A 13177-nucleotide genomic window follows, 5' to 3' on the forward strand; every position below is an offset into this window, starting at 1 on the left:
AAAAGTTTTAAAAAAATAGAGATAAATAGAACATTATTATTTTTAATCCTTATGGCTACACTAAAAATAAACTATATAAGGACGTAAAGCTCAAAGAGAGCTCTATGACTATGTAAAAAGTTTTCAAAATGGACAATCGACCAAAAAGATATGAGCATTTTATTAGAGAGATATAAAACTGCCCAAAAATTCTTAAAAGTTAATATTTTTTGGATGAATTTATGGTTGATCATGAAACATGAGATTGATAACTTAATGACATGAATGAAAAGAGTATTGAAAAAGCTTCTTGGCTATATAAACACTTTAAGAAGAGAATACCCTAACAAAGAGTTATTACCAGTTGAAAGTAGAGGATTGAATTGCAAAAACGACACTCCTTTCCCTTAGCATGGAAGTTTAATTTTAGCTATGTCTCTTACCTTTCATGATTCAAACTAGAGGATAAGGATTAACATTGCTTAGTGAATAATGATAAAATTTTACCTATAATTTTTAAAGTCTTTTTACATGCTCATTTCCATTAAAACCATTGGTATCTCCAAAAGAGAGTAACAATAAGACAAAAGACACTATCTTAAAAAGTCATAGACCCACTAAGATAATAAGTCCTTATATCTCTTACTTAAAGATCCTAGAATATGTTCGACATCAGAAGCTTATGCTAAATGCATCCTTAGCATGTAAAAAGAGCTCTTGAATAAGGAGTTATAATGGAAAAAGAGAGTGTGAAAAGGAGAAAGGGCTCCTTTTATAGATGAAAAGTGACTCTCTTACACCTTATTATAACTTATAACAATGAAAATCTTCATTCCTTCGTAACATAAGATCAAATGTTACTATCAATTGTCCTTTTTGACTACTTTTGACATGTGTCTTCTTACATTATTTCATCAACATATCTTTAACTTAATGACCAATCTTATCTCACCTTGGGCCCACACAAATACGTATGTTAAAAATTTCCTATGTTCACCTAAGATTCCACTCAATTATACACTCCTCCATATTTCTTCCACACACTACCTAATGATAAATGACAAAAATATATATAAATGAGATATGTAAACATCAAGGTCCATTTTAATTTCCACATCACTCACATACAATCATACAAAAGCATTTATAAAAGAATATACTGCACCCACAACCACCAAATCTTCGCACCACTTGTAGATGCTACAAATTTTTTGAAGAAACTTCCACTTATTCATCACTACCATACCACCAAATATATACAAAAGTAGAAAATCAAAGATATTTAACTTCCGTGTCACAATAGATATTACTTATAACAATGGTGAGCCACAAGCATATGAAGAGGATCATATACATATTAGTCTATATGATTGTAAAGTTTAGTTAGAGACAGCTTAATAAGTGTGAAAGTAGGACCATATATAGAAGACAATTATTGAACTTAATCCTACACTAATCCAAGCTCTAATCATTTCACTAATACATTTTTGGAGAGCTCATGCAAGGTTCCATGTAACCTTCGCTATGTAGAAGCAGACTTTCCTCTACCTTGTGCCCATTCAAAACCTAATGGAATCTCCTCTCTTGCATTTACCAAACCAATAGAGGAATATAGAAACATACACAACACTAAACGCACAAGCACATCAGTTCATTCCTATGACAGTATAAAAGTACACCTTAGTTTTATTAACCATCATCTTCATTCTTTTATGCTTCCTTGGTTTGCCCAGGCTTTTCCACCATTAGGGAACACTTCACAACGCAATGCTTAATTCGAGGCAAAAAAGCCTTCAAAGTATTTTCTGCATCTAACAAGGTCCCCTTCAATACAAAAAACTTTCACAAGAATTGGGTCTAGGTGAGTTCCTTGAACAATTTTTTTTACACTAGGACTTGTAAAGCTGCATTTACAACAAAACCTGTGTGGACACACCAAGACACCAGCATGTTTGTACTACAAAGAAAAACCCATACACTAGGTATTGTGTAAGTCCATTTACATACCTTTCCTTACATACAGCAATTTAACTGGGCATCTATACACATTGGGTATCTTCAGTATATTACAGCCCATACCCACCTTGCACCTGTTCTGTTAATCAGTTTGATGGATAATAAGGTAACGGCCATCGCCTGAGAGGGAAAGACTAACAGTCAACCAGCCGAATTAGTCCTCCCAAACCACTTCAGTTGAAATTCAGTGCCGGCTATGGGATCTGTACAAACAATATGCTAGAGCAACTGATGCAGCTGCTCCCACCACCACCAATGCTGCCAATGTGTCCTCATTTTCCCAGAAATCAAACCACCAGGAGGTTTGCCACCATCTAGAACTTGAGTAAATCCTTTTTTTTTGTTCAGAGTTACCACCACCTTTCCTGAGGGCTTTCTGTCCCTGAACTTTTGAAAGAGCATCAATGCTTAGCTTGATCTGTCCATTAGCTTGGCCTAACAACTGTTCATGGGCATGATAATTCTCATTCCTGGTAGATGGAAGAGCATAGTTGCAATGTGGAAATAAGTTCTCCGTAGCTTGTTCAGGTTCATTATCCAGTATTTCAGAATGTCTGCAAACTCCAAGAGGCAAATCCAAATCAATGCTATCAAAACATTGGGTAGATAAAACCAAAACCTTCTTTATGTTTTGAAACATCCTCAATACAGCAAAACTAACCTGTCACATTTACCAGCCAGATACCCTTTGCCAAAGAAATCATCCAAAACATTAGAGACATTGTCTGGAGTCACATATCCATAGCTGAAAAAGAGTCGCACAACAAATGTTCTTGTCAGACCAAAAATTGGGCAAATTAAACCAACTGCACTAAAGGGATGATAAAGCCAGCAATTCAACAGTCGCTGGTTTGAGCATCCATCTCACCAGTGACCTGATACTTCGCCTGCAGTATTCGAGCTGTATACAATCAAATTTCTTGCATACTTGTAGCCTCCGATATAGGAGCAAGGCTTCACATAAACAGAAGCACCAAGACCTCGAGAAGCTATCTGATCTTTAAATCTCTTGATTATCACAGGCCCCAAAACCCCAAATTCAACTTCACGGCTTCCGTGTGCACAAACAAAAACATGAGTGCCCACCAGCCTCTCTGGCCTTCCAGGTAGCCATTCTCGATTACGCACGAGTACCTCATCAACAAATGCATCCACGTCAAAATGAGTCATTCCCCTGAAACACAAGAAAATGAATCTTGAGAATGTGATGGAAAATCTAGACCGCCATTGAATGTAACTCCAGCAAATCATTCACTTACAATCAAGCCAGGCCATTACTACAAGCTCCTTAAAAACTAGCACTTTAAACAAGAAAGCTTATTTTTTTAGGAAAAAACTATAGAGAAAAACACAGACCAATTGGAAATGATTACAGCATTTGCAGCAACTCTTACCTGTAGCGGATCATGTCTGGAAAAATCATTACATCTCCATTAGAAGATTCAGTACCATCGCGCCCTTCACAAATGATAAGCCGGGTCTGTTCCAGAACAGATCTTGTAAGTTTACTTTGATTCAGCACAACAAAACCTGTCAAAAACAGTGAGTCCAAGGGACTGTATAGAGATCTCCCCCACCCATCGAATGGGTGAGTGAGATCTCCCCCTTTATTGTGTGGACCTTATGTCTGTAAAGCCTCCAAATCTAATGGTAGCCAAATCTCCATTCGGTACACACAGTTATCAACGAATGAGGCAGATGAGAAGGGATGGTAGCGTCTCGTGCCCTTACCTTTCTCATCATTTCGTTCTTCCTGGACTTGATGGCAGCTGCAAGAAATCGAGGGAGCCTGTCAGATTCAGCACCCTCCACCACAGAGGGCCAGAACTGGGGTTCCTTGAAGCACAGAAGCACGTGACGCTCGGAGAGTTGAGAGCTGCAGAGAAGAGGGAAGGAGCTGCTGCCCAGGGGCCGGAAACCGAACTCCTGAAACTCGTCGCCATTGAAAGGAAAGATGGGTGCCGCGCAATCTGCCACAAGACAAGTCGAAGGGAGACCCAGGGGCGAGCAATCACCATTCAGACTGCCAGATCCGCGCGACTCGTAACTACCTAGCTCGCGGGAAGATGGTGCAGAGGCCATGAGAGAAAGGAGCCACAAATCAAAACCTTCCGAGGTGCAGAAACGGGGGGAAGCCGTATCAAGGCGGGAGCCCCCAGGGGCGTGCCATAGCTACCGTTTCAATCCGATTGATCTCCTTCTTGCCGCTTGGAGTGCTCTGCTCAGATGTTAAAGTGGAAGAAGAACTAGCACAGAAGACCCGTTGCCGCCATAGCCAGAGCTTCGGAGCAGAAAACAGAATGGCGCAGAAACCCTGGCCTTCCTCCCGTTCGAAGCGAGGGAGCTCAAAAAGACTGATTTCTTCTTGAAAACAGCCTAGCAACGGTGTGGTTCAAGGAGCGGAAGCAGGGAAACCCTAATTGATTCCCGAAGAAACCCTAGCTTTCATCAACTGCTGCTTTGTGAAAGGGGGGCAGCTCAAGGAAACCTCGTTTTCTTGAAAGGGGGAGCGGTAGTGCCTAGGACGAAGCAGGTGCCGCCATAGCCAGGGTCTTCTCCTTCTTCTTCGCGGCTAAGTCGTCGTGTGCACTGACTGCTTTTCATACACAGTGTTAACCGTCCATCTATGCTGCATAAAAGGTCGGCAAATAGGCAGGGAATCTCGTCTCTGTTCTCCTGTGTGCATGAAATCTGTGTTTTCTTTGAAAATGCGGGGAAGAACGAAAGAGTAGAGGGAGCACTCTAGGCCGCCATAGCCGAAATCTTGGAGCTACCGACTTGGAGGAAAAGCTAAACGTTAAATATCAGAAGTCCTTTTATCCTTCGTTGATATTTATTATATCTATGGCCTTCGATTAGACATGTGTAAATGTGTATCCATTTCTACTCAAATTATTTGATTCCTTATAGATTTACAATAAAAAGTTTATTTCATCTATGCTCAAAGATTAGATCTTTTTATTTATAAACCCCCCCCCAAAATCATAGTAATAAAATAATAAATTTTCATGCCGTTATTAATATTATTTATTTTCGAAAATTATTATCATTGCAAGCTTGATTTCTGACAGGCACCCTAAATTGACAAGTCTGGTGAAATATAATAAGTTTTTTTTGTATTCTCGTGTAAATTTTGACCGGACTTTTAAAATTTTGCAAGTATTTTACGATCAAAATGCTCAAAATATGAACAAAACTTTTAAACAAGAAGTAAAACTACAAATCTTATTTTCAAGACTTAATAATACATTATTTCACGTAATATTTGATTTTCTTGTCTTCTTGATTATCAAAAGACACACATTTTATTGTGGCCAAAACTAGAACTTGTCTCATTGTTTAATACTCAAATTTCGTTTAAACACACATAATACTCTACTTTCTTTTCTTCTTAATTATTAATATGTAATGTGGCCAAAAAAATCCTCTTAAATTAATTTTCTTTCTAATATTTTTTCAATATTAGTACACCTTAGTATACACTTTACCAAAAGCATAACTTACCACTTATGCACTATAAAATGTTATGTTTAGGATCTAGCCTAGAAAGCATAATGGAACACCAAAACCCTTTTTGAGTCTAATCACAAGAGGATGGGAAGTTCAAGTGGAAGACAGAGAAATTACCACATTAATTCTCACCATTGTTAGGTGGAATGCACTCATGTCACCTATTAAGTGTACATCTAGCCCTTCCCCATATCATTTGTTCCCTCCAACTCTACCTCCATAAAGGCCCTCATGCCAACCCCCACCACACTCAATCTTTCCCCTTGTCCCCATCCTCCCTCTTATAAGTTGTCGTCCTCCCTTCCCCTTATTTCTAAGTTTTAAGCATCTTTATCACTAGTCTAGCACTTTGGACGACGCAATCAATGCCCTTGCCCACAAAGACCAATCTCACACGCCTTGCCATGTACCTTTCTACCTTATGATTCTTCTCGTCCCTCCTTTTTTCATCCAATTACAAGCAAAACTATTCTTTAGGATTGTCCCACTGGCCACACGAGAAAAGTGAGGGAAAGGCGCCTTTATTATGTCTCTTTTTCTAATTGATTAGGTTCTGTATTTCCCTTTCAAAGATCTCATTACAATATAAATTGGTCCAACTAGAAAGGGAAAGTTGAAAAGGAAATGCAAGAAAATCATGTTGTTCTTTAAAAAAAAAAAGCAAGCATATTTTGTTCCTTGCCCTCTTCATTGATGATGCACCATCACCACAAGTTGGAAAGCTCTCTCTCTCTCTCTCTCTCTCTCTCTCTCTCTCTCTCACACACACACACACACACACACACACAATCTTGAATTAAAACTTAATCATTTTCCTAATTCAAGACTTCTTGAATGCTTCTTGTTCATTTGTCTAAATATACATTTTTAGTGAATACATGGATTGGCCTTGCCTTACCTCCATTGAATGAAGCCCTAATTTCATCTGTTAAAACACACACACCCACATAGTTAAGCTTTTAATTGGATAATAGTAAGTGGCACGACCTCTTCAACACACACACCCACAAAGTTGAGCTTTTGATTGGATAATAGTAAGTGGCACAGCCTCTTCAACAACTACACATTAAGAGGTGTAATATCATTTGAATGTCACTAAGTATTGAGTTATAGAAGAATAACTAGTTTCATGGAAGAGAAATGATGCATGAAAGGTATGTCATTTTTAGTGGTTGGGGCACATCCCAAAAAAGTAACACACCTTCTTGAAATATTCAACCTATATTGCCACACAAAGATCATGTTTGACGACATGGATAAAGATCTTGTGGATCTTCTATGTCATATCGTGTATCATATTTGTAGCTATTGGGCATACATTCTCACAATAATCATTATTATTGGACCAAAGTGAAAGGCACTTAGAGGTGGCCATAAACATGTGTTGGATCAGTTTGTTAAGGTTCATTAAGTATCTCACTCACGGTGATCATTATTCACTCATTATTACTAGACCAAAGTGGAAAGCACATAATCTTGCTCACGCTCTTCATCATTACTAGACATAAATGGAAGGCATTCGAAGTGGCAATAAATGAGGTTAAGTGTGTATCTTGCTCACTCCACACATGGATTGATTTTATTAACTTTGGGTGAGATTCAAAGACATATTTTTGAGCCATTTTGTGTACGATATTTTGCTACTTTTTGCAATCACCTTCAATTTTGTTCATTTTTATTTAAAAATCGACATTGTATCATTAAGAATACTGTGTGTGTGTGTGTGTGTGTGTGCATGTGTGTGTGTGTGCGCATTCGCACACGCATGTGCGTGTGTGGAATCTTTGACTCTTTCTAATGTCATAATTGATAAAGCATGTGTTATTTAGCTCATCTCATGCCAGTTTTGCATCATTCAACTATTTTTTGCAATATATAAGTGTCTAATCTCACCATTTGAGCTCTCAAAGGGATAAATAATCACTTTAACATCTAGAAGTTATTGGATTTGTTATAAAAATGTAATGATGATGCAACAATCTAACAAATTTTACTTTTGATGCCAACTATGAATTCAATATATGTCTCGTCTCTTAAAGTAACAAATATAATGCAACATTTTTATTCTTGTCTCTAACTTCCATGTGTGTAAATGCAATAGCTTTGACATGTCATATCTTAAATTCTAGGATATAAATTGCATCATTACATGCATCTTGAATATGCAATCTATGGAGCAAATCAACCACATTTGTTTCTCTAGATAGCAATGAATTGTCTTAATAACAATTAGAAGAGGAGAAACAAACTAACACAAAAGAGTGAATGTTTCCTATCCCACAACTTTTAAAAAAAATGCATGGAGCTAAAGATGGCAGTTGTGTATGCAAATATATGTATTATTTTTCAATATTGGAACACTAAGATAGTGTATCAAGGTTACTTCCAATTGTAAGGTGAGGTTTGAAGTGTTAACGCCTGTAAGCAACACTTGTAGTCAAATAAGAGAACCTTTAAGAAAGTGCAACCCTCAAGGAGAGCAAGGAGAGCAAGGAAGGCTACAAGGAGTGTAAGATTCCTCCTTCTAGCTTTTGAGGTGTAAAGGTGTAAGAACCTCCCCTTGTGTTCTTGTAATTATTCCCCTCTTTGAAATAGAAGAAAGATCTTGTTTTACCCTGTTTTGGCCTAGAGAGAGGTAATCCAAAATTGAGATATCTTTGGATATAAAAATCCTCCTAATGTCTAAAATGAATTCCCCTGAAACAAAAGTTCAAAATGAACTTTCCAATGTGCATCAGGAATTAATTGAAAATGGTATAAGGGACCTTAGCCTAAGGGTCTACATTTTTAGAAATTTTTGGATTATTGTCCAATTAAGGTTCCAATGGACCAATTGGATTAATCCAAGTGTTGGGATGAGATAAATCCAAAGAATAAAATAAAATACCCAAAAATAAGTAAATGCTCGAAGAGTTGACTGAGTATAAGGTTTATTAGTTAAAAACTAAGAAATATTATTAAAAAAATGAGATATTTTGGAGAAATGATTCATTCTAAATGAGAAATGGATTATCCTAACAATTTGGAAAAAGAGGAATGTTGAAATTAGCTTAATCTAGTGGGATAATCATAGTTATATTTATAATTGTGGTTAAAATTATGATTTAAATTCATAGTTTGATTTTAAGCCTAAAAGAGGAACTACTATCATATTGTCATTACAAGCTTTTACTCTTTTAGAAAAAATTGAGAATTATCAGTAATAGTAGAGCAAAGCTATGGCAAAATTTTAAAAAAATAATACATATCTTATTTTTATGCATAATGCTAAAAGAGAACTTCCTACCATATTCTAGGATTGGACATCCTATGCAAAAAGAATGATTTTCATCATATTCATGTGAAATAAATTTTAAATATTTATGCATAAATATTTAATTAAAAGAAAAGAGAAATTTTTGGTAAATTTATTTTTATGCAAAAAGAGGAATTCCCATGATATTTGAGATCCAAGTAATTAAATGGTAAAAGATGAATTTTTATCCATAATTCAAATTATGAGTATTTATCAAAAGTAAAATTTTGAGTATTATTATTTTTATTGGAAAATATGGGTAGAATTTATTTTTGTAAATCGCATGAATCTTTTATTCAAAAAGAAGAATATTGAATATATCTTACTTGAGAAATTTGAGAAAGAATGTGAAAATATCCATCGAGAAAACTTGGATAATTCTTATTCAGAAAAGAGAATCTGGAATCCCTGGGAGGATCGAGGATCTAATGAGTAAACAGAAGTTTAGAATTAATTCTCATTAATGAAGCTTAAGGAATGAAAATACATTACGTAAATGCTCTTTCTGAGTTTTTACTATTCAATTCTGATAAGGTTTATTTTTACTTTTTAAACCTTCAACAACACTCTGATACGTAGATTTAATGGGATCGAGAAAAAGTACCTTTAACTAGACCAAGCAATTGGCAGAAACTTAGAAAAGTCCTATCAGTATCGAAAGTAAAAAACAGTACTAAAAGTGGATGTGATAAGATGTGATGTGGATCTGAATGAATGTAAATGAATGTGATGGGATGTAAATAGATGCCATGTGATTAGATGAGATGTGAATGTGATGTGATAAGATGTGAATGTAATGTGATAAGATGTGAATGTGATGTGAGATGTGAGTGGATGTGATAAGATGTGGATGAGATGTGGTGTAATGTAGATGAGAATGATATGTGATGTGATAGATGTGCATGTGAATGAATGGATGGATGGATGGATGTGATAGATGTGCATGTGAATGAATGGATGGATGTGGATAGATGTGAATGTGAATGAATGATTGGATATGGATGAATGTGATGAGCTGTGAATGGATGTGGTGTGATATGGATAGATGTGAATGTGATGTTATGTGGATGGAATGATGTGATGTGATGGATGTGAACGAGATGTGATACGATAAGGATGGATGTGACGAGATGTGAATGAATGTGGGATGCAAATGGGTGTGATGGATGTGAATGGGTGTGATGAGATGTGAATGGTTGTGATGAGATGTGAATGGATGTGATGAGATGTGAAGTGATGAGATGTGAGTGGATGTGATGAGATATGAATGGATGCGATGAGATATGAATGGATGTGATGATATCTGAATGGATGTAGTAAGATGTGGTGAGATGTGAATGTGATGTAATGAGATGTGAATGGGTGTGATGTGATGTGGACCTGGGTAGATGAGATGTGGACCTGGGTAGATGAGATGTGATGTGGGTAGATGAGATGTGATGTGATGTGATGTGGACCTGGGTAGATGTGAATGGGTGTGATGTGATGTGGATCTAGTTAGATATGAATGGATGAGATATGATGTGGGTAGATGAGATGTGATGTGATGTGGACCTGGGGATGTAAATAGATGCGATGAGATGTAATATGATTTGACTGGATGAGAATGGATGAAGGACGATGGGAATACATATGACTGGATGTGGAATAAGCAATGTGAATTGATGTAGAAGAATGTGGAATAATGAGAAATGATGTGGAACAATGTGGAAAGATGAGAGTTCGTTAGAAACTGTATTTATGAAACTTGTTTTTAAATGCCTGTTTTATGTCAAGAATGCTAGGGAAGCATTTTGACCATGTTGTGAATGAGGTCGTGGAGACCTAAGTGATAAAGTTGCAACAGTTGACGGAGAGTCAATGGAGGACATCTCGCGTAACAAGGTCGGTCGAGGTCAAGAATATTGGAAAAGCATTTTGACCATCTTGTGAACGAGGTCGTGGAGACCTAAGTGATAAACAATAGCTGACGGAGAGTTAATGGAGGACGTCTCGCGTAGCAAGGTCGGTCGAGGTCTTGACCAGCTTCGGTTCGATTTAAATGGTGAGCTTTCGGTACGGTGGATGAGGGACCAAGGAGGCGGCCTATGAGTGAAGCACTAGGTGACCTGCGAAGGAGCCTAGAGGGTGCTGACCATATGGTGCTCGGGCTCTGGGTCGCTCGAAGATACCCACGCGTGTGTCGGGGAAGAAACTGGAACAAGGAGTTAGAATTGTTTTCTGAACTCGAGCATGGATCTGGTTGATTGGCCTTGCTGGTCCTCAATGGATAAGTCCATGGTTCTTTTATATGGATCTGTTGGTTGATCTTGCTGATCTTCAATGGAGAGTCCATCTGGGTTTTCTTATGTGATTATATTTCCGAGTACTATGAGCTAGGAACGATTGAAAGGCCCCTTGAGTGAACAAGTGGTGAGCGTTCTGGTCGCCAATGGTGCCATAGGTACACCAATGAAGGAATGATTGGAAATTAGAACTCAAGCTAGATATTTTGGAGGATTATGATCAGTGATACTATGGTTTCATTAAAAGATTGTTTTAAAGACAACTGAATCTGTGAAACAAGCAATTTCATATTAGGTGTGTAAGTGGTGTGACTATCTTGAAGTTTGCTTGAAGCGCCGGCTAGGGGGCCTGGGAACTCTTTTCCCTAGTACCTAGGGCAAAACATAACCAAATTCCTAAATGGATCCTATCATTAACAGTGGTTGTGCGGTTGGCTAACCTATGGGATTGGATGGGGTTAGGCTGGACTGATGGATCCCTAAAATAAGACTCAATTCTGTTAAGTTACGATAGTTGAAGTAAATCCCGGATAGTCCTTGTTCTATGGAAACGAATCAACGGATGTGCCTCTTGATGAGGAAAAAAGCGTTGGTCTCTATGATCCAAGTACAAGTCTCTTCCTTGATTTGACCATGCGACTTACGGGTTCGGTCGGATTAGTTTGGCTAGTTAAGGTTCTTGACTATGTTAGAATAAATTTTTCCTGGAGGAATCGCCTATGTCTACTGGGCAAGGGAAGTTTTTCTGGGTTCGGTTTTGGGATGAACAGCGGGATATTCATGGGCGAGGCCCCCCGTGGGAGACTCTGCTTGTGCAAGAAGTGCTACTTCCGCTGCTAGCACCCCATAATTCGTTTGTGCAGAGGGGGCAGGGATCTTTCAAGGAGGGTATGATGATGAGGGCAAGGAAAGCTACGATGAGGACAAGTGTTATTGGAATTACTCTTAATTATTTGGAATTATATTTCTTATTTTATATTGGGGATGCCCATGTGTACCATGCCAGTTGGTACGTGTGATTTGATATTATGGTTGCCTATTCCTCATGATGACATTAGGATTAATTGACGTGTTTTGTTGATTGTTTAACTAATATGGATTGTCTATGAGTATAGGTGCCAAGATGTGCGAGGGTACGGATTGAGATGTACTACTATACGAGGGTACCGATTGAGGTGTCATATGGATGTTGGATTGAGCGATGGTGTGAAGATGAAGATCATGTGCTAATCATGTATTCGAATTTCATTAATCATTTGTAGCCTATCATGTGGCTAGATTTTATGTGCAAGTATGCATAACATTATTTTATGTGCGAGTGTGCACAATATTATTTTATATCCGAATGTGCACAAGGTTATTTTATCTGCAAGTGTGCACAAGATTATTTTATGTGCGAATATGCACAAGGTTATTTTATGTGTGATTATGCACAAGATTATTTAATGTGTAAAGGCCCATTACTATTTATCATTGGGCAAAGGTTTTGTTATGTTTAAACCTTAGAAACCTTGTGACAAGGCTATTTATATGTGAAGCAAAAGCCCAAAAGTGGAGAAGGTGCTATTATAGGCTCCAAGGGCTAAAAATATGAATATGACATAAATACCGCGTTTGGGAGAAGGAGCCACACATGTCGGGGGGAAGATTTCTCCCAATACTTGTCTTTTGTGTGGTGAAGTATATTTTTCAAGTGTTTACATTCTTCTTCTTATGTTTGTTTTAATTTTTCTCTATTCAATTAATTTGTTATTGAGAGAATTTGGTTTAAGCTTGTACTTGGAAAAGATTCTTGTTTCAGTGGTAGAGCTTTGGCAAGTACAAGGATTATCTTGAAGTTTTAACTCCAAAAACATATAAGCGATTCCAAAATTCAAAGGTATACCTAAGCCCTTGTAGACTTGATTTAATAAATTTCAAAAGGATTATGAAAATAACTTAAAAACCTTATAAGCTTCTGTCAAGTTCCAAACTGTGAGGGGTACAAGTCCTGTCACGTAGGCTGTAATGCATGTGACCGACGGCAGATCGGATGGCCAAACGGGGCTTTAGCATCAACGCCTCGGTCGGAGCGCCGAGGACGTGGCCATCC

At 37.6% G+C, this 13177-nt stretch overlaps 1 protein-coding gene across 1 annotated transcript; it reads right to left on the reverse strand.

The window, feature by feature from the left end:
* Positions 1-1819: 1819 nt before the first annotated feature.
* Positions 1820-4851, reverse strand: LOC147625214 (uncharacterized). Its single transcript, XM_086818479.1, has 5 exons — positions 3727-4851; positions 3390-3475; positions 2864-3169; positions 2657-2740; positions 1820-2549 (listed from the first exon to the last, which is right to left on the reverse strand). Exons 1-5 carry the CDS (start codon positions 4075-4077, stop codon positions 2180-2182), a joined length of 1197 nt encoding a protein of 398 aa, XP_086674605.1. The 5' UTR covers positions 4078-4851; the 3' UTR covers positions 1820-2179.
* Between the last annotated feature and the right edge of the window lie 8326 nt (positions 4852-13177).

Source organism: Cibotium barometz, chromosome 24, assembly GCF_041138505.1.
Source record: "Cibotium barometz isolate CiBa-2024 chromosome 24, ASM4113850v1, whole genome shotgun sequence".
In the NCBI taxonomy this organism is placed as follows: Eukaryota; Viridiplantae; Streptophyta; class Polypodiopsida; order Cyatheales; family Cibotiaceae; genus Cibotium; species Cibotium barometz.

Excerpts from the sequence above, each read along its gene's own strand:
- LOC147625214 (XM_086818479.1), bottom strand. The coding sequence starts at position 4,077 with ATGGCCTCTGCACCATCTTCCCGCGAGCTAGGTAGTTACGAGTCGCGC. Across the intron at positions 3,476-3,726 it reads AGAACGAAATGATGAGAAAG|ACCCGGCTTATCATTTGTGA; the intron begins GTAAGGGCACGA and ends GTTCTGGAACAG. Across the intron at positions 3,170-3,389 it reads CCAGACATGATCCGCTACAG|GGGAATGACTCATTTTGACG; the intron begins GTAAGAGTTGCT and ends CTTGTGTTTCAG.